Source organism: Bufo gargarizans, chromosome 5 (genome assembly GCF_014858855.1).
Source record: "Bufo gargarizans isolate SCDJY-AF-19 chromosome 5, ASM1485885v1, whole genome shotgun sequence".
Taxonomy (NCBI): domain Eukaryota; kingdom Metazoa; phylum Chordata; class Amphibia; order Anura; family Bufonidae; genus Bufo; species Bufo gargarizans.
The window spans coordinates 421,606,183-421,627,096 of record NC_058084.1 but is presented as its reverse complement, the minus strand read 5'-3'; the positions used below and the strand labels follow the sequence as shown (position 1 = coordinate 421,627,096).

At 43.8% G+C, this 20,914-nt stretch overlaps 1 protein-coding gene across 2 annotated transcripts in view; it reads right to left on the bottom strand.

Annotated features, from left to right (window-relative positions):
- The window catches only part of ZMYND11 (zinc finger MYND-type containing 11), a 78,985-nt gene that overhangs the window by 8,856 nt on the left and 49,215 nt on the right, over positions 1-20,914 (bottom strand). For both annotated transcript variants that reach the window (XM_044295617.1, XM_044295616.1), the window contains 5 exons: positions 15,447-15,502; positions 13,098-13,175; positions 11,405-11,523; positions 10,562-10,769; positions 5,927-5,992 (listed from right to left, as the gene is read on the bottom strand). In XM_044295617.1, the coding sequence (XP_044151552.1) occupies positions 5,927-5,992; positions 10,562-10,769; positions 11,405-11,523; positions 13,098-13,175; positions 15,447-15,502 (527 nt within the window). The remainder of the gene's footprint in view (positions 1-5,926; positions 5,993-10,561; positions 10,770-11,404; positions 11,524-13,097; positions 13,176-15,446; positions 15,503-20,914) is intronic.

Here is a 20,914-nt window from a genome sequence, read left to right as displayed (position 1 = left end):
GGATGGCCACTTTAACCCCTTCCCGACCTATGACGTGTATACTCGTCATAAAACACTGCTAGTTAGTGCTCCATGACGAGTATATTCGTCATGGCATTAAACTGTCACCATGTCTGCAGACATGGTGACAGCGCTGAGTGCCGGCTGTTACACACAGCCAGGCACCCAGTGTCAATGCCGAGGGGGGTCCTGTGACCCCCCCCCTATCGGCGATTGCTTCAAACCGCAGGTCAATTCAGACCTGCGGTTTTTAGCGCTTTATGCCGTTTCTGATCCCTGCGGTCCCTGACCGCAGGGATCAGAAACTTTAAAATTGCCAAAATCAAGTTTTTTTACCCCCCCCTGCACCCCTGAATAGTATTATGTGGGCGGGTGGTGCAGGGGGAGGGTTGCGGGCGGTGCGGGCCGTGCGGGAGGCGGGCGGTGCGGCAGGCGGGATCGCGATCCCCCGCCCGCCTCCCCTTCAATAATCGTTGGTGTACAGTGGGTATACCAGGGTGCCAGCACATTGCTGGCACCCTGGTATAAACGGCTGACATCGTTGATGCGATGTCAGCCGTTTAACCCTTTCCATACAGCGGTCCGTACGGACCGCTGTATGGAAAAGGTTAACAGTAAGAGAGAGCTCCCTCCCTCTCCGATCGGGGGGCTGCTGTGCCTTTGCAGCCCCCGATGGGAGAGGGAGAGAGCCCCCAGAGAGCCCCCCGCCAGCCCCGTCCTCACCCTTCCCCGTCTGCGCAGTTGTGACAGACGGGGAAGGTTCCCATGGCAACAGGATGCCTTCTCAGGCATCCTGCTGTCCATGGTACTGAACAGATCTATGCTGAAAGCATAGGTCTGTTCAGGCAAACTGTAAGTAAAATACAGTGCAGTACTGTATAGTATATTGTACTGTACTGTATTATACAGACATCAGACCCACTGGATCTTCAAGAACCAAGTGGGTCTGGGTCAAAAAAAATGTTAAAAAAAGTGAAAAAAGTAAAAGATAAAAAAAAAACATTTATCACTGAATAAAAATAAAATAAATAAAAAACGCTACACATATTAGGTATCGCCGCGTCCGTAACGACCTGATCTATAAAACAATCATGTTAATTTCCCCGCACGGTGAACGCCATAAAAATAAAAAAATAAAAACTATGAGGAAATAGAAATTTTGCCCACCTTACTTCCCAAAAAAGATAATAAAAGTGATCAAAAAAGTCACATGTACGCCAAAATAGTGCCAATCCAACCGTCACCTCATCCCGCAAAAAATGAGCCCCTACATGAGACAATCGCCTAAAAACTGAAAAAACTATGGCTCTCAGACTATGGAGACACTAAAACATGATTTTTTTTTGTTTCAAAAATGATATTATTGTGTAAAACCTAGATAAATTAAAAAAAGGTAGACATATTAGGTATTGCCACGTCCGTAAGAACCTGCTCTATAAAAATACCACATGACCTAACCCCTCAGGTGAACACTGTAAAAAAAATTAAATAAAAACGGTGTCAAAAAAGCCATTTTTTTGTTACCTTACATCACAAAAAGTGTAATAGCAAGCGATCAAAAAGTCATATGCACCCCAAAATAGTACCAATCTAACCGTCATCTCATCCCGCAAAAATGATACCCAACCTGAGACAATCGACTAAAAACTGAAAAAACTATGGCTCTCAGACTATAGAGACACTAAAACATGATTTTTTTTGTTTCAAAAATGATTTTATTGTGTAAAACCTAGATAAATTAAAAAAGGTAGACATATTAGGTATTGCCACGTCCGTAGGAACTTGCTCTATAACAATAGCACATAATCGTACCTGTCAGATGAACGTTGCAAATAATAAAAAATAAAAACAGTGCCAAAACACCTATTTTTTGGGAAATTTTCCATTTTAATCAATTTTTTCCCGTAACAAAGCAAGGGTTAACAGCCAAATAAAACTCAATATTTATTGGCCTGATTCTGTAGTTTATATAAATGCCCCATATGTGGTCGTAAACTGCTGTATGGCCACACGGCAGGGCACAGAAGGAAAGGAATGCCATATGGTTTTTGGAAGGCAGTTTTTGCTGGACTGGTATTTTTGACACCATGTCCCATTTGAAGCCCCCTGATGCACCCCTAGAGTAGAAACTCCAAAAAGTGACCCCATTTTGGAAACTACACCCCTCAAGATATTCAAAACTGATTTTACAAACTGTGTTAACCCTTTAAGTGTTCCACAAGAGTTAGTGGCAAATGGAGATGAAATTTCAGAATTTCTATTTTTTGTTACTTTGCCTCACAAAAAGTGTAATATAGAGCAACCAAAAATCATATATACCCTAAAATAGTACCAACAAAACTGCCACCTTATCCCATAGTTTCCAAAATGGGGTCACTCTTTTGGAGTTTCTAACCTAGGGGTGCATCAGGGGGGCTTCAAATGGGACATAGTGCCCAAAAAAACTGTCTAGCAAAATCTGCCTTCCAAAAACCATATGGCATCCCTTTCCTTCTGCGCCCTGCCGTGTGCCCATACAGCGGTTTGCGACCACATATGGGGTGTTTCTGTAAACTACAGAATCAGGGCCATAAATAATGAGTTTTGTTTGGCTGTTAAACTTTGCTTTGTAACTGGAAAAAAAAAAGTAAAATGGAAAATTTGCCCAAAAATTGAAATTCTGAAATTTCATCTCTATTTGCCAATAACTCTTGTGGAACACCTAAAGGGTTAACAACGTTTGTAAAATCAGTTTTGAATACCTTGAGGGGTGTAGTTTCTTAGATAGGGTCACTTTTATGTAGTTTCTACTCTAGGGGTGCATCAGGGGGCTTCAAATGGGACATGGTGTCAAAAAAACTGTCCAGCAAAATCTGGCTTCCAAAAACCATACGGCGCACCTTTCACTCTACGCCCCGCTGTGTGGCCGTACAGTAGTTTACGGCCACATATGGGGTGTTTCTGTAAACGGCAGAGTCAGGGCAATAAAGATGCAGTCTTGTTTGGCTGTTAACCCTTGCTTTGTTAGTGGAAAAAATGGGTTAAAATGGAAAATTAGGCAAAAAAATGAAATTCTCAAATTTTATCTCTATTTGCCAATAACTCTTGTGCAACACCTAAAGGGTTAACGAAGTTTGTAAAATCAGTTTTGAATACCTTGAGGGGTGTAGTTTCTTAGATGGGGTCACTTTTATAGAGTTTCTACTCTAGGGGTGCATCAGGGGGCTTCAAATGGGACATGGTGTCAAAAAAACTGTCCAGCAAAATCTGGCTTCCAAAAACCATACGGCGCACCTTTCACTCTACGCCCCGCTGTGTGGCCGTACAGTAGTTTACGGCCACATATGGGGTGTTTCTGTAAACGGCAGAGTCAGGGCAATAAAGATACAGTCTTGTTTGGCTGTTAACCCTTGCTTTGTTAGTGGAAAAAATGGGTTAAAATGGAAAATTAGGCAAAAAAATGAAATTCTCAAATTTTATCTCTATTTGCCAATAACTCTTGTGCAACACCTAAAGGGTTAACCAAGTTTGTAAAATCAGTTTTGAATACCTTGAGGGGTGTAGTTTATAGAATGGGGTCATTTTTGGGTGGTTTCAATTATGTAAGCCTCACAAAGTGACTTCAGAGCTGTAGTGGTCCCTAAAAATTGGGTTTTGGAAATTTTCCGAAAAATGCTTCTAAACTTCTAAGCCTTGTAACGTCCCCAAAAAATAAAATGTAATTCCCAAAATGATCCAAACATGAAGTAGACATATGGGGAATGTAAAGTCATCACAATTTTTAGGGGTATTACTATGTATTACAGAAGTAGAGAAACTGAAACTTTGAAATTTGCTAATTTTTCCAAATTTTGGGTAAATTTGGTATTTTTTTGTGCAAAAAAAAATTTTTTTTTGACTTAATTTTACCAGTGTCATGAAGTACAATATGGGACGAAAAAACAATCTCAGAACGGCCTGGATAAGTAAAAGTGTTTTAAAGTTATTCACACATAAACTGACACTGGTCAGATTTGCAAAAAATAGCCTGGTCCTTAAGGTAAAAAATGGCTTGGTCCTGAAAGGGTTAAAGGGAACCTGTCACTGGTTTTTAACCATAAGAATCATCGGCATCTAAAGATCCTACCCTCCTCCCGAACTCACGTCCCAAATCCCGCGCATGTGCAGAACCAGTCACCTCGCTCCTCATCTCACACTGGTCATATAATGTATACTGCGCAGCTGCGAGACTTGGAAGAGAAGGGGTGGAGACAAGCCATCGTAGAGGGTGTGTCTTATAAGTTTGTGGGCGTGGCTGCACTACGAGAGTCAGAGAATGCATGGAGGAGACAGGACTCATCTAAAGGTGCATTTACATATATGGCGGGAACATTTATTTTAGTTTTTTCATTCAGAATTGATTTTAATATCATTATTAATGTATTAAAAAGTATTTATAGAAAAGTGAGTGAATAAATAGGCTTAGAAAGTGATGACAGGTTTCCTTTAATATAACCGCTGCAAATGCACTCTAAAGAGCAAAACAAGCACCTCACCGATATATATTACAGTTCCATCCTCGACGTCCCCCAGTGAGCAGTGTCACCACTCGGCTGGTGGAAGGGCAAATGACCAGACCAGTCCATCAGGGTCTCCCCTGAAGAACACTACACATGGCACTGTGCATGTGATAGTCTCCCATGCCATGCACAGTGTTACCTAATGAATGGATGCAGGTGGATGGTCTGGCCACAAATGTTTTGGTCACATAAAAAGCATCAATATGCTATAAAATGCTAAAGAACTTCTAAGGCCCCTTTCATACGAGCGTGTTTTCCGCACTGGTGAAATGCGTGAAGTGAACGCATAGCACCCGCACTCAATTCAGACCCATTTATTTCAATGGGTCTGTGCACATGAGCAGCCCAGTCAGCCCAGTCTAAGCGCTGAATGGATCACCCATGCAGCAGACAGACGGGCTTGGCTATCCCATTAGAGCCACACTCCTGCTATAATGGCCCAGAGCTCTCTGAAGCAGCCTGCTGGTGAATATCAGTATAGCACTGAGAGTAAAGGATATGCCCCCATTGTCTTATAGCCAATGGTGGGACCCGCACCTATATCGAGAACCGAGCCCCACAAATGAAGGAGGGCACACTGCGCATGTGCAGCCGCCCTCCATTCATTTTCTATGGGGCCGGCAAAAATAGCCGAGCGCTGGCTTGGCTATTTCTGTCAGCCCCATAGAAATGAATGGGAGCGGGGGCTGCGCATGCGTGGTTTGCTCCCATTCACTTCTATGGGAGCCGGCTTGGTGGTGGCCGGACTGGCGTCTTCCAGCCACCACCTTGCTGGGCTCCGTTCTCGATATAGGTGCAGGTCCCGCACCTATAAGACAATGGGGGCATATCCTAGAGATATGCCCCCACTGTCCATGATGAGACAACCCCTTTAAATCATGGCCAGTAGGTGACAGACTCCCTTTAAAGGGGTTTTCTGAGATTTTGATACTGTTGACGCATTCACTTCAATGAGGCTGAGCGCGATACCAAGCAATGTACAGAGCTGTGCTTGGAGCGCCACTGCCTTCTCAAACAGCTGATCGTCGGAGGTCCCAGGTGTTGGACCAGCACCGATCAGATACCGATGATAGGAATCCTGAGGATAGTTCATAAGTATAAAAATCCGGGAAAACCCCTTTAATTGAGGTCATGTACATCTGCGTATCTATTCATCATATTGTGTGTTTATCTTTTTGGTGTCTTTTTTTGTCTATCTGGCTGTAAATCCTGAGCCCTAATGTGGACGTATGACGTGATAAATGTTTCATTAACACTTATTCCTTTAGTGGCTTATGGCTGATCATATATTGGCTTTTATGTTGGAAGCCGATAAAAGCAAGCGTTAAAAGAAAAAATATCCTACCTACAGGAATAATACCGTAGTATTATTAGCAAGGAGAACTTACTTCCTTCTTGGGTTCCACATTCTGGTTGCGACGCCCCTTCTTGGCTCTTGGTTCCTGAGTTGCCTTCTGCTTGAAAGATTAAGGATACCAGGTCAGTGTAATCCTGCTAACATTAAGCAGATTTCAAACATGCTTTTCATCCCGCAGAAATACACAGCGACAAGATAATCTTTAAATTGTACAGCGCTTGTTTGCGTTGTTTATAGCTCGTCTGGGTCTCAATAAGAAGAGCTGCAGGACACAATTCACAGACTTGTCTTGTTGCCCAGACAATATATCTCTTTATGTCTGCAGGAAACTAGAACAAATTGTGAAGGGGTCGTGTGAGGACTCCAGGTGTACTGCAGGTGATCTGTCGCTTCTGGAGTTACATTACTAAATAACATAATTATGGCAGCAGCTGAAAGGAGCTAAAAAGAAAAACGGTGTTTTTTCTATACTTTTATATGACAGTGGTGTACATGTCTGTTGGAAATTACATCATATTTGATGGGTAAAACAGCAAAGCATACTGCGATATTCCTGCTGCCGGGATGACAGACACCAGGAAAGAAATCAATGGACTCATTATAGGTCACTGGGTTCCAGGGCTCCATTGATGGAACAAAATAAATGGGAATTTCAATGGGTGTGTGAACAGAGCCTTTATTAGTAAATAGTAATGTTAATTAACCATTTTCATATTTTCTTTTTCCTTCCCATCTTCCTCGAGCCATACCTTTTTTAATTTTCTGTTCATATAGCCCCCCCCCCCCCCCCGGTCGTGTGCATGAGGCCTAACAGTGTGGGTCAGTACCATCACAATGTTTTCTTATGCTTTATTACTTTTTAAACAATAAAGAACGTTGAATGAAAATGTGCCTTGTGTCGCCGTAGTCTAACACCCAGGGCTGTTTCTGCCATGAGGCCAGTTTTCAGTATTTTTGAGGGGGCGGCATCCACACAGCAGTGGATGCTGCCATTGTTCCATTTAAGCTGCCCCTCCATGAGCGCTGGGAGCTACGGTCCTGTCACTGACCTCTCAGCTCCCCGCGCTCCTCCCCTCCTTCAGGCCGGCGGCGCAGAGAATGGTGATGCAGGGAGACTTCTTCCATTCAGCCTGCAGGCACAGATCGCGCTGCCGGCCTGTGTGGGAGGAGCCTGCAGCCCGGTAATCTGCCTAAGCTCCTCCACCACAGGGCTGCAGAGCGAAGAGAAGGACTGTCAGCTTCAGGAACGGGACAAGGTGAGTAGGTACTGTGGTTTTTTTCTTTTTCTTTTTTTTTTAACACAGAGAGGACATTCCTACTACAAAGGGGGCACAGAGGAGAGGGTATTCCTACTACAGAGGGGGCACAGAGGAGAGGGTATTCCTACTACAGAGGGGGCACAGAGGGCATTCATTACTACTACAAAGGGGGCACAGAGGGCATTCATTACTACTACAAAGGGGCACAGAGGAGATTACTACTATAAAGGCGGCACAGAGGACATTACTACTACAATGAGGCACAGTAAGCATTACTACCACAAGGGGGGCACACAGGGCATTGCTACTATAAAGAGGGCACAAAGGGCTTTACTACTGTGAAGGTGGAATAGTGGGCATTACTACTATAAAAGCGCACAGAGGGCACTGCTACTATAAAGGAGGCACAGAGGGCATTACTACTATAAAGGAGGCACAGAGGGTATTACTACTGTGAAGGGGGCACAGAGGGTATTACTACTGTGAAGGGGGCACAGAGGGTATTACTACTGTGAAGGGGGCACAGAGGGTATTACTACTGTGAAGGGGGCACAGAGGGCATTACTACTATAAAAGCACACAGAGGGCATTGCTACTGTAAAGGGGGCAGAGGGCATTACTACTATAAAGGGGGCACAGAGGGCATTACTACTATAAAGAGGGCATTACTACTATAAAGGGGGCACAGAGGGCAATACTACTATAAAGGGGGCAGAGGGCATTACTACTATAGAGGGGGCACAGAGGGCATTACTACTATAAAAGCGCACAGAGGGCATTGCTGCTATAAATGAGCATAGAGGGCATTGCTACTTTAAAGGGGGCAGAGAAGGCATTGCTACTATAAAGGGGGCACAGATGGCTTTACTACTGTGAAGGGGCACAGTGGGCATTACTAATATGAAGGGGGTACATAAGGCATTATTACTATGAAGGGGGCACAATGGGCATTACTACTATGAAGAGGGCACAATGGGCATTACTACTGTAATGGGGAATTACTAATGTGAAAGGGGCACAAAGGGCATAGCTATTATGGGGGCACAGAGTGGGCATTACTACTGTTAAGGGGGCACAATGGGCATTAGTACTGTGAAGGAGGCACAATGGGCATTACTACTGTGAAGGGACACAAAGAGGGTATTACCACTGTAAAGGGGGCACATATGTGTCTGTCTCTCCCTGTGTGTCACCATCACCATGCCCACAGTGTTCCTATGTCTTGACGCAGCTGCATCAGGACGTTCTGTGTGGGGCAAGAAGAAGGAAGAGGAGGCAGCAGCACCAGCATGGAGTCCTGTGGGAGAGGCACAATTAAGACACAGGTAACACTAGCACATGATCTACACTAGTGTTATCTGTGGTTTTACATAGGAATGCAGGTAACACTAGCACATGATCTGCACTAGTGTTATGTGTGGTTTTACATAGGACTGCAGGTAACACTACCACATTATCAGCACTAGTGTTATCTGTGATTTTACATAGGACTGCATGTAACACTACCACATTATCAGCACTAGTGTTATCTGTGATTTTACATAGGACTGCAGGTAACACTACCACATTATCAGTACTAATGCTATCTGGTTTCACAAAGGACTGCAGGTAACACTACTACATTTTCTGTACTCAGATAGCCATCATTGTGTTATCTGTGCTGTTACATAGGAGTGCAGGTAACATCTACTACATTATCTGTACTCAGAGACGTATCACTGTGTCACCTGTGGTGTTACATAGGACTTCAGGTGATATCAACAACATTATCTGTACTTGTACCACCCCAGATCTGTCAGGACAGTCTCGGAGTTCGGTGGCTACTTGGCTTTCATACTAATTTTTTAATGGGAGGGGGCGACATTTAAATTTTTGGAAGCAGAAGAGGTAGAATTGGCCCTGCTAACACTCAGAACTTATATATTTGCTTTCCATCTACAGAGTTATCAGGGCTTGTTTTTTGTGGGGCAAGCACTCATTTTTGTTGTTACCTTTTTGGTGTACATATGCCTTTGCTCAGAACTTAAAGATGACCTTTCACTAGATTAAAAACTAAAAACTAACTATATCAGTGGGCAGAGCGGCGCCCAGGGGTCCCCCTGCACCCATACTAGTAAGTGCAGGGGGACCCCTGGGCGCCACTCTGCCCACTGATATAGTTAGTTTTTAAACTAGTGAAAGGTCCTCTTTAAAGGGGTATTCCCATCTCACACAATGGGGGCATATTGCTAGGATAGGCCCACATTGTGTGATAGGTGCGGGTCCCACCTCTGGGGCCCGCACCTACAACGAGAACAGAGCAGAGAGAGCTTTGGCTGGAGGACCCCGGATTTCCCGGGGTCTGTCCACCACCAAGAACTGCTCCCATAGAAGTGAATGGGAGCGCATGCACGGCCTCTGCTCCCGTTAATTTCTATGGGGCAGACGGAACTAGCCGAGCCAGCGCTCAGCTATTTTCGGCGGCCCCATAGAAATGAATAGAGGGCGGCTGCGCATGTGCAGTGCGCCCTCCGTTCATTTCCCTGCTCCATTCTCATTGTAGGTGTGGGTCCTAGGAGGTGGGTCCCGCACCTATCAGACAATGGGAGTATATCCTAGCGATATGCCCTCATTGTCTGAGATGGCAAAACCCCTTTAAGTTCCCTATAAGTACGTCTGGAGTGTGAGGAAACCGGAGGAAATCCACACAAACACTGGGAGAACATACAAACTCCATGCAGTTTCGAACCTAGGACCCCGGCGCTGCAAGGTGCTCTGACTGACACAAACATGATTTGCAATATGCTTTGCCCTCCTGTAATATCTGTGCTAAGACGAATTCATAAACTACAAAATCCCCCTAAAACACATTCTATGTGCCGTCAAGTACAAAATCTCATTTGATCCCAATATATTTCTATATTTGCACTTTGTAACTAAGTCAATGTAATGTCTCTCCAGAGCTGTTATTTAGACCAGTGTAGATGATGACAAAAAAAAAAGAAAGCCATTCGGGTATTAGAGCCCCTCTGAAGTGGATCAAACTAAGCGGAATATTTGGTGTGTGTGTGTGTGTGTGTGTGTGGTGGGGGGGGGGGTGTAGTCTTGTGAAGAGCTCAACAATGCTGACCGGCCAACAGCAGTTGACAGGCAGCGATCCTCACAATGCTCATCTTCAGTTAGCTACAAGCACAGTGTACAAAACAGTCAATGCACCACATAGACCTTGAACCCCAACCAATAGTCCTAACCTTTGCCACATAAAAAAATTACACTGACTTGTCTGTGGCCCCACTGAGCCGGCATGGCTGCCCAGCTTTCCTGGGCGTGGCCTCTGTGAGGTTAGGACCATTGGAGTTGTTGTCTTCTAGGCCAGATAACCTCTTTAAACTACTGTACCATAAATGCACTTTTTGCAGCCCACTTGCCTGTTCATTACTAGTAGATGAGATACTTGATTCTGCTTCTTCCTCCCCCTTATCTTCTCCTTTGGATTTCCAGAATCGCCCTTCACGAAGGAAGCGTTGGTGCAGCTGCAACTCATCACAGGCTTTTTTCCAGCCCATGCTTCGCTTTACATGGAGCTGATGCACATTTACAGTAATTTCCTGAATATTCTCAGAAGGGATCCAGGCCCTGTGTTATGATAGCAGTTTTACAAAGTATCGCTGAGTTAGTATACTTTAAAGAGTCCGTGTACTTTCACACAATTTCATTTTATGGTGTAACTAGCAAATTTCTAATATCACTTCATTTAAAAAAAACATGCCAGCATCCACCTGAAAAAAGCAGTAAAGTCACTAGGGGTCTCACAAGGTAAGTGGTTATTTTATTTGCCCTGTGGCATGGGGGCTGATAAATGGCATGGGGTGATGATCTGAGGCCTTATTGGGGTCTTATTAACATTGGGGGTCTGATTGCTGGCCTAATCTGAAGTCTAATGACAAATATTTTTTTCCTATTGCCCCCCTCTGTCTTATAGGGCGAAAAATACAGTAGTTGTGGTGGCTTAGAAGTGAAAGAAAGAGAAATGTTTTGTCTAATTTCTTAAATTCACTTGATTTACACAGAGCTTGCGGAAGGTCCACTGTATTTTTCTATGGTTATACCACACCCACCCACGACACCCAAAGCCAAAACAGTTTTATTGCAAAATTGTGCAGTTATTGGCTGCCACAGGTGGGCGTGGCTTTGCCCCATGTGGCCAGCAACACTGTGGGGTCGTAGCCCAATTCCAATACAAATTGGCCCCTCCCTAATTGAACTGGTACCTTTGGTGATGATGGCCAAAGAAACGCACATCGACTTGATTGTCTTCTTTCTGCATGATTTTTGCAGGCCAGAAGCCAAAGCCCTTCATCTTGGCCCACACCAATTCGTGATTAGGGATCTGCAAAACAAAAAAATAAATAGGAAAAAAATGCCGTTGATAATCAGATCTGCTCTCAGCAATAATGCCATCAGCTTTTTATAAAGACAATGCATAAAAAAAAAAAGGAAAACAAAGTAACACAATACCATTTTTAGCTCATATTGCAGAGAAAAAGTGGACTCAAAAACTCCTTGAAAGGGTTTTCCACTCTGTAGATACTGATGACCTATCCTCTGGTGGGGCCCTGACAGTTGGCTATCCCTCCGATCAGCTGCCTGAGCTGTAGTGGGCGTGCTCAGTTCAGCTCCCATGCAAATGAAAGGGGCTGATCGCTATATGTTGGCGTGGCCACCGCGCAGTGGAGGGAGCTTACTGCTGCCTCCATCCACTGTTTCGCTTCTGGCGTGGGCAGCTGCTGAAAACAGCCGATTGTCGGGAGGTGCTGGGTCTCAAACCTCCACCAAATTGATGACCAGAGGATAGGTAATCAATATTATTGATATGTAGAGTGTAAAACTACCGGAACTACCAGTTTAAATGGAATCTGTCAGCAGTTTTCTGCTGCTAGATTCCAACAGCTCCAGCGCAGCCAATGAGTCCTGATATTCATGAGCTCCTGGCTCTCCCCACCCACCTGCCTCTGATTGACAGTTTCTTTTTCCATATGAATCAGCAGCAAGTGGGCAGGGAGAGCAAGGAGCTCATGAATATGGGGAATCGTTCAGCATGCGCTGGAGCTGTTTGTCACAAAGTTTTTTGCAAAACGGCTCGGTCAATTAAAGAAAGTGTCCCAGCATTTTGCTAAAGTTAAAGAGGACCTTTCACCACTTCTGACCTGCCCGTTTTAATAGCTCCTTGCATTCTCCATATAATAACAATTCTGGAGCATCTATTCTTATATCTGTATGTTGTGCCGTTCCTTTATTATTTCTACTAGAAGTTATGAATTAATTGCTAGCAGTCTGCAGTAAGGGTACAGAGAGGAGGTAACCAGTTGGGGGGTGTACCTGCACAGTCTGACAATGGCAGCACTGATTGGATAGAGTCAGTCTGTGCAGTCTGCTGAAATTAAATTTTCACCCCGGATTATTTTTATAGAACTGCATGGGTGAGTGCCGCCTTCTTGACCTTCTATTATAGTCAGACTGTGCAGGGACCCCCCCCCCCCTCTGTACCCTTACTGCAGACTGCTAGCAATATATTCATAACTTCTAGTAGCAATAATAAAGGAATGGTACATCTTAGAGTCATAAGATCAGATTCTCCAGATTTATTATTACAGGGGGAATACATGACTATTAAAACAGGCAGGTCAGGAGTGGGGAAAGGTCCTCTTTAAAGCAGTTTTCATATGTGGTTGATCTGCTGATCTGCACAGGACGATGAAAGTAATGGAGTTTTACAATGCACACACAGTTTTAAAAAGAAAAGAAAAACTTAACAACTGTGGAATTTCCAGAAATTTTCCAGCCCTTCTGAATATACCCCTCCGAGTGTGTGTGTACCATATACACTATTACCTCATTTTTGAGACAACAAAAATAAAATAGATATTTCCTTCAGTCAAACAGAAAGGCACTTTGTATACGTACACATGGATAGCAGAACCAATTGTCAGGCCGAGCATTCGACAAATAGAAGCAATTTTTGCACAAGTGCAGCTCATCCAACTGAAAGAAGAGAATAAAGTCACATACACTTATTAGAACAATACATGAAGGGCTTTTCTCTTAAAGGGGTTCTCTCACTTCAGTAAGTGGCATTTATCATGTAGAGAAAGTTAATACAAGGCACTTACTAATGTATTGTGATTGTTCATATTGTCTCCTTTGCTGGCTGGATTCATTTTTCCATCACATTATACACTGCTCATTTCCATGGTTACAGACCACCCTGCGATCCATCAGTGGTGGTCAAGCGCCTACGTGCGCTCCCTTGGTCCTGGACACCAGAGAAGGCTGACGCATTTTCCTATAGTGTGCAAGCACGACCACCACTGATGGATTGCAGGGGGGTTTGTACCCCTGGAAACGAGCAGTGTGTAATGTGATGGAAAAAGGAATCCAGACAGCAAAGGAAGCAATATGGACAATCACAATACATTAGTAAGTGCCTTGTATTAACTCTCTACATGATATATGTAACTTACTGAAGTGAAAAAAAACCTTTAAGGACACAGTGGGGTAGAGTTTTGGAGATCAGCGGATAGGAAAAGTGCTGGAGCTTCACAAAGTAAACAATCAGATTATTTCAGGCCTCTTTGTACCGTGACTGACTGCTGTGGGTGACTTCTCCACCTCCACCAGCTGAGAATCGGGCCAATTATCAGGTTGTTATTCCAATGACTATCACTGCAATGGTTGCTTCTTAAGAAATATATGTCAGTAGGTCTGGAGAGGGAACTTCTTACTTCCAGGCAACTTACTGCAGCATATAATCACACAGGAAGCCAAAGAGGTGGTGGAATATGACTGTCACCGACCTTCCCGCGACAGGTGGCATGAGATCGGTGAGACTGGCAACAAGTGGTTTGATCTGACATGTTTTCTGTTTACATCAAATGACGTCTGTGTTGTTTCTGGTGCTTGTCACACCTTCTTTCCCCAGGTGCGACTGTTATGGTCATTTAACCTTCTCTACTTATTGTTGTTTCGCCCACTACGCTATGCGGTTATAGCTTCAGTTTGAGTTGTGGATAGCTGGTGTGTGGATCTCAGCTGAGTTCCTGGTGCTGTCATAGCCACTTGAAGTTTAAGAGGACCTTTCACCACCACCCATGTAATAACAATTCTGGAGCATCTATTCTTATGTCTATATGTTGTGCCATTCCTCTGTTATTTCTACTAGAAGTTATGAATGAATTGCTAGCAGCCTGCAGTAAGGGTACAGAGGGGAGGTAACAAGTTTGGGGGGGGGGGGGGGGTCCCTGCACAGTCTCACTCTGTCCAATCAGTGCTGCCATTTTCAGACTGTGCAGGTACACGCCCCCAACTGGTTACCTCCCCTCTGTACCTTTACTGCAGACTGCTAGCAATTCACTCTTAACTTCTAGTAGAAATAACCGAGGAATGGCACAACATACAGACATAAGAATAGATGCTCCAGAATTGTTAGTACGTGGCGAATGCATGAAGCTAATAAAACAGACATGTCAGGAGTGGTGAAAGGTCCTCTAAGTGTTTTCTTTCCCTTCTGTATTTTGTGTGTTGCATTTCCCTGTCATTTTTATTAAGGCCTGAGGGAGACTCCTGTTCGTCCTTCCTTTTGGAGGAACAGGTTGTCTCATTCCTGTCATTAGTACCAGGGTACTATAGGGTGAGTTAGGACTTTAGGTATTCCTGTGTATGAACTCACCTACCTCTGCGGTCTGTTCATACTGGTAGTTAGTTAGTCAGGACTGATTAGGGTTTTACTAGGTGTCCTTCTCCTTTCCCTAGTTTCCAGGTCTTATTCCCTCACCCCCGAACGTGACAATGACTAGGGATGAGCGAACTTCAGTTTTTGAAGTTCGAGTATATGGTGAATTGCGTTATGGATTCCATTACCACAGACCATAACGCAATTCAATGACGGAATGCATAATGAAATGCCTTTAGAGACATTACATCATAATAGAAGTCTATGGCCAGCATAAGGGATCCATCCGGTTTTCGTTATGCAGGAGTTCCCTCCTCTCCGTTATGCTGGCCATAGACTTCTATTATGACGGAATGTCTCTAAAGGCATTCCAATATGCATTCCGTCATTAAATTGCGTTATGGTCTGTGGTAATGGAATCCATAACGCATTTCACCATATACCCGAACTCCAAAACGTAAAGTTCGCTCATCCCTACATATGACATGATATATACTCCCATAATCAGTGTAAAAATAAAAATGGTATTCTAACATCTCCTTGGACTGTATCCTCCTGAATAACCAAGTCACGGCTCAGCTTACCTCATGACAAGTGTCTTTGTACAGAACCTTTGCCACATCGGCCTGCTCACTGTCATCTGTAATAAAGACAACACAGACACGTTAACCGATGCCTTATCCTCAAATCATGTCTGCAGCCTTATATAGTGTAGCTAGAGAACTGCGTCCAGCGAGTACGGGGATTTTTCACCATGAAGATGAAAAATCATACTGCAAAGTGGAAAGCAGGGTATTTGCACACAAATTCATGGGGCCACGACTCAGAGACAAGTGTGATTGTAATTCTTCGCTTCTAGCCTAGCATGGCCTGCAGCCACGGTGGTTTGCTCCAGTGGCACTGGCAGAATGTGAGGCTATCGGGCACATCACAGTTTGGGGTCATCTTGCCTACAGCATTAACAATGCAGTAGCTGTTAACCCTAGCTAACGTATGAATATCTTATGTACCCAAAAGCGGCTCGTCTAAAATGAAAGGAAACTTTACTGGCAAGTCCTGCCTTCCTACTCCTGATCAAGTCTAATTCCTCAGGCCTTAATAACTGAGCGATCTCATTTCAGGATAAAGACAATGGGGCGAATTTATTGTGAGGGGAATATTTGAAGTCAGTTTTGCGTGAGTCTGCGTTGGTGTACTTTATGTCACATTTATCAAATGTCCTAAGTTGCTTGATAAATTTATATTATCCTTAAACTTTTTTATTTTTTCACCCCTCAATATAACACGTTACTTCACTTGCACGTTCATCTCATTCATTTGAATGTATGATGATCAACTTGCTTGCTGCATTTTTGGTCATGCTCCACACATTCATCATGCACTTTGAATTATAGGCTCTTTATGAATTATATTGATTTTTTTTGTCCTCACTTTTTGATCTTCATATTGGATATTATCTATTTATTTATGATTTTTTTTAACTATTGATGGATTTTTTTGTTTTAAGAATTATCTTGCACATCACATATGAAATAGAAGTTATTTATTAATATATAATGTATTAGCAATGTTCCTCTCTCATTCATCATGTATGTTATAATCCAATTAGGGTATTTGGCAGAGGCGTTTTTATCTTATAATAATGGACTTATGGACCTTTTACGACAAACACTTGCAGCAGTTATGGAGAGAACTACTGGACATACTGTGTACCACCAGTAGAGGGAGCTCAATCCCTTCGGAGGTTCTCTTTCCCTCACCTGAGTGCGTGCACGCGATGCACAGTGCTGCATTCGGCACCTCCCATCTGTGCGTCTACACGTCAATTCCGCCGCATCACGTGACCTTGTCAGGTGATTGTGGACGTTGCGATGGGACGCCAGATTGGGGGGGGGATGGTCTGACGGGGACACTCGCGCATCGTGCTGCCGCTTACATTGTGACTTATCAGTGATGTATCCTATTGGTGGGGAAGGGTTTTAAAACATCAGGTTTCACAGTGATGCCGTTACCCATGGACGAAGGCACGCCGAAACACGCGTCGGGGTATCCCCTATCCTGGTTTGTGCACAGTTTCTTTGGGTGAGTTCCATGCAGCAGTTCCTAGTTTTTCCATGTAAGGGAATGTATGTGATTTCGCTCCCTGTTACTACATTCATTTTTATTTCTCATTTAACCGGTGCTGACTGTCACTATGGGTACTTGACACTTGTTATTGCTGCACTATATATGGGACATATCCGTACAAATTTTCTATATAAGACTTTGTAGTATACTCCTATACCTAGTCTGGGTACTGCCAGGATGGTGTGTTTCTCACTGCCACCTTCCTTTTAATGTGACATTTGTCTAATATTTTGTGATTAATAAAATACCATACCTTTTACATGTACTTTTTGAGCTCTATTTAAGTCTAGTTCTCTGCTTAGGAGCTTGTACTAGGATATTTTGTAGCGGCCCCCCAATTTAGCCATAATTATTGGTGTACTACTGGTGAAGTTTTGGCATGTGGTCCGCTTTTGGTCTTTTTTCTGCATTTACTAAAACTTTTTGTCTAGAAAAGCTGCTCGACTTTTCCTACTCCACTTTCCTACTGAAGTTTGATTGAGACTTTTTGTGTAAATAAAAAAATAAAATAAAAAAAAAGAAGTCTAGGTGATAAATCTGGAGTGAAACTCATTACCATAGCTAACCACATCCACTTTTCCACCCACACTTTAAAACTGGAGTGGTGCAAAATGCAGAAAGTTGCAACAATTTTGAGCAAGCGAGTGCAAAAAGCTGCAAAAGTCCTATTTTGCGACTTTTTGAAGTCAGGATTCTGGAGTGCAGGCATGATAAATCAGGGCCAATGTCAATGAACGTGTAATTAAGTAAACTTGGAGAACTAGAACACTATTGACTTTGGCACAATAGTCTCCCATGCTGGGCTGTCTGTACCCCGTTCACCTACTGTTGGTCTCACAAGTCCCTCTTCCTGCTTCTCCATTAATGATGAGGAGACATCCATAAGGATGACACATCAAGTGGCTGCAACGGTTCTGCTCCACTCATATGGACATTACTATTACATGGACAAATCAGACCAGTGATAGGGGAATGGGGGTGTCAAGACTGGACTGTATTCTTAATTTTTGAAATTTAAGCATATGTGCACATATTTTACATCTCAGGCTAGTTTCACACTAGTGGCAGGGGACTCCGGCAGGCTGTTCCGGCGGGTGAACAGCCTGTAGGATCCGTCCTGCCGCTAGTTCACTTGTGCCCCCGGACTGCCGCTACGTCCCCAATGACTATAATGGGGGCGGAGTTCCGGCGGCGGCAAGGCAGCGCACGGCGAGAGGCAGCCGGACTAAAAGTACTGCATGCAGTACTTTTAGTCCGGCTGCCTCTCAGCGTTCGCTGCCGCCGAAACTCCGGAGTCCCCTGCCGCTAGTGTGAAAGTACCCTTAGAAAACCTGCTTAGATTGGTTCTACTACTATAGCTAGACAAAAATATGTCTTTTATTACCATATCTATGTGTTAAAGGGATTGCCCCACCTTAACCAATTGGTGGCATATTGTTCGGATATGCTATCTATGTCAGAAAGGTGCAGGTCCCACCTTAGAGAACGGAGCTCCCAAAGTGAACAAGAGCGCATTGCGCATGCGCAGATGCCCTTCATTCATTTCTATTGGAGTGCTAAAAACAGCCAATCTCTGGCTCAGCTATTTCTGGCAGTTCCATAAAGGTGAATGGAGCTCAGGCAGCGCTTGGGTGGTCCGCTCTTCCAAAAATAGGTGAGTGCATGGCTTGATTATTTTCAATAGATATAAATGAAGGGCGGCAGCGCATGAACCGTGTGCTTTTGTAGACTTTAAGCACTCATTGGTGACATATCCTAACAACATGCCACCAATGTTTGATGTGGACAACCCGTTTAAGCTTGGTTCTGTTACTGTCTGAGAACTAATCATTGCTCATAAATACAGTAACTATGTAATAAACCTATGTATGTAGGGGATGGAGCGAAATGTTTGGAGGAGAGTGCTTGCCTGTCCTTGACCATGTGATGAGGGGATTTTGTGTTCTAATTTTATTTTTCATCTTGTGTAATAGTATGAGTGCCTAAACGTGAAATACCATACTATTACGGCATCACAATGGTGTAACTTGGGGATCTGAGCCGTTGCCATCAGCAGTGGGTGTCAGCTGTAACATACAGATGGCTCTCTGCCACAACGGTCGGGATCAGGGATAACAGCCCCCACATCCATCCTATTTGCACACCCATTAGACCCTGCAAGCTGTAGGCTGACTAGCAAAATACAATGCAGTAGATACATATTGCAGCATATGACACTAATGATCAAAGCAAAAACAAGCCCTCGTATAGCTGCCGACGAAAAAAACACCTATGGCTGTGATCCTAAAAAAATGTTGCGCCTTCAGGGAGTCATAAGGGTTGTGACACTGATCAAAGCAAAATCGGCCACAGTGCACATTCGGTCCACTATTGTTTTTTGGGTGATATTGTACGCGGGCCAGTGGCGTTTGTGCGCCTCGGCTGATTTTTTTTTTTAACTGTCTTTATTGACAAAGTTAACAGTACCACATCAGTATGCACTTATGTTATCACGTACAGAATATACATGACAGATTAAAGACCTTTATGGTCCGAGTTTCTTGAGAAAACAAAAAACGAATAACAATAATTCTTAACTCTTCTTCTGACCGGCCATTGCAACGCCATCTACTTTTTAATAACACTTGAAATATAGTGATTCGATGCATACAGGGTTCCCGTTACACCTGTTGAGCCGTATCCCCACGAGCTGTTGCGATTGCCTGTCGCAATCTCGAGGTCGAATACATAGTTTGTGCTGCCCCACACTTTGTCAAATTTTTGTGGCTTATTGCGGTGTTTAAAAAAATAATACTATGTTGGGTAGAATCGGATTTATTTGTAATTTCCACATGGTCAGAGTCGGTGTATTAGGACTGTACCACCTCAGTGCCATAAACAGAGATTCCCTTAGGAATATTGTCATATAGTGATCCCAATTATCATCACTCAGTAGACCCAACAGGCAGACCTCAGGAGTGCACGGCACCTGGAATGGCAGTAGTGAGGAAAGAAGCTCCGCCATCTCCCGCCAGAATGTAGCTGTCATGTTGCAGCTCCAGAAGTCTGCTTCTAGTTCCCCACACCTCGGGCATGCAGTTCTGCCCATCCTGTACATCCTAGTTCAGTGATGGGGAACCTTTTACAGACCGAGTGCCCAAACTGCAACCCAAAAACCATTATTTATCGCAAAGTGCCAACACGGCAATTTAACCTAAATACTACAGTCCAATATAGTATATCTTCCATGCACTTTATCATTTAGCTATAACAGCCTACCTACATTCAGTACCATTCATGGTGCGCCCTGCGCTGATGAATGGCAGGAAAAATCTAAGGCATATTGGTACACCATAGACTTTTTCCAGGGTGTGAGTGCCCACAGATAGGTCTCCGAGTGCCTTTGGCACCCGTGCCATAGGTTCGCCACCACTGTCCTAGTTGGTGTTAGATATGACTGATGAATAATATAGAGAGTTGAATTATTTTGTTATTTATTGCGGGAGATACTTGTAGATGTGACTCTAATAAATCCGTTATAGTTTCATTTGTAAGTGTGGGTATCCTTCTCTACCATTTGTCAATTACTGGTAGAGGTTCTGCACTAAATGGGAGTAAACTGCCGATACTAGTCCTTTGGGGCCCTGGGTTTTGACGACTCCTATAAGTGGGTACTTGGATACTTTGGTGCTGTTGTGTGGGAATTTGATCTGAACTGCAGCCCTAAGTTGCAGATAGGAGAAAAAATGGGTACGTGGTAAGTCATATTTTTGAGTCAAGGCTTCAAATGTCATCATGATACCTTGCTCATATATGTCACCTAGAGTCCTGGCTCCAGCCGATTTCCATTTGTCCGCTCCCATTACTTCCTGCATAGTCGGTATAATCCGATTATCCCACAAAGGTATGTCTGAGGCTACCTCATTAATTTTGGCAAGTGCTTTGG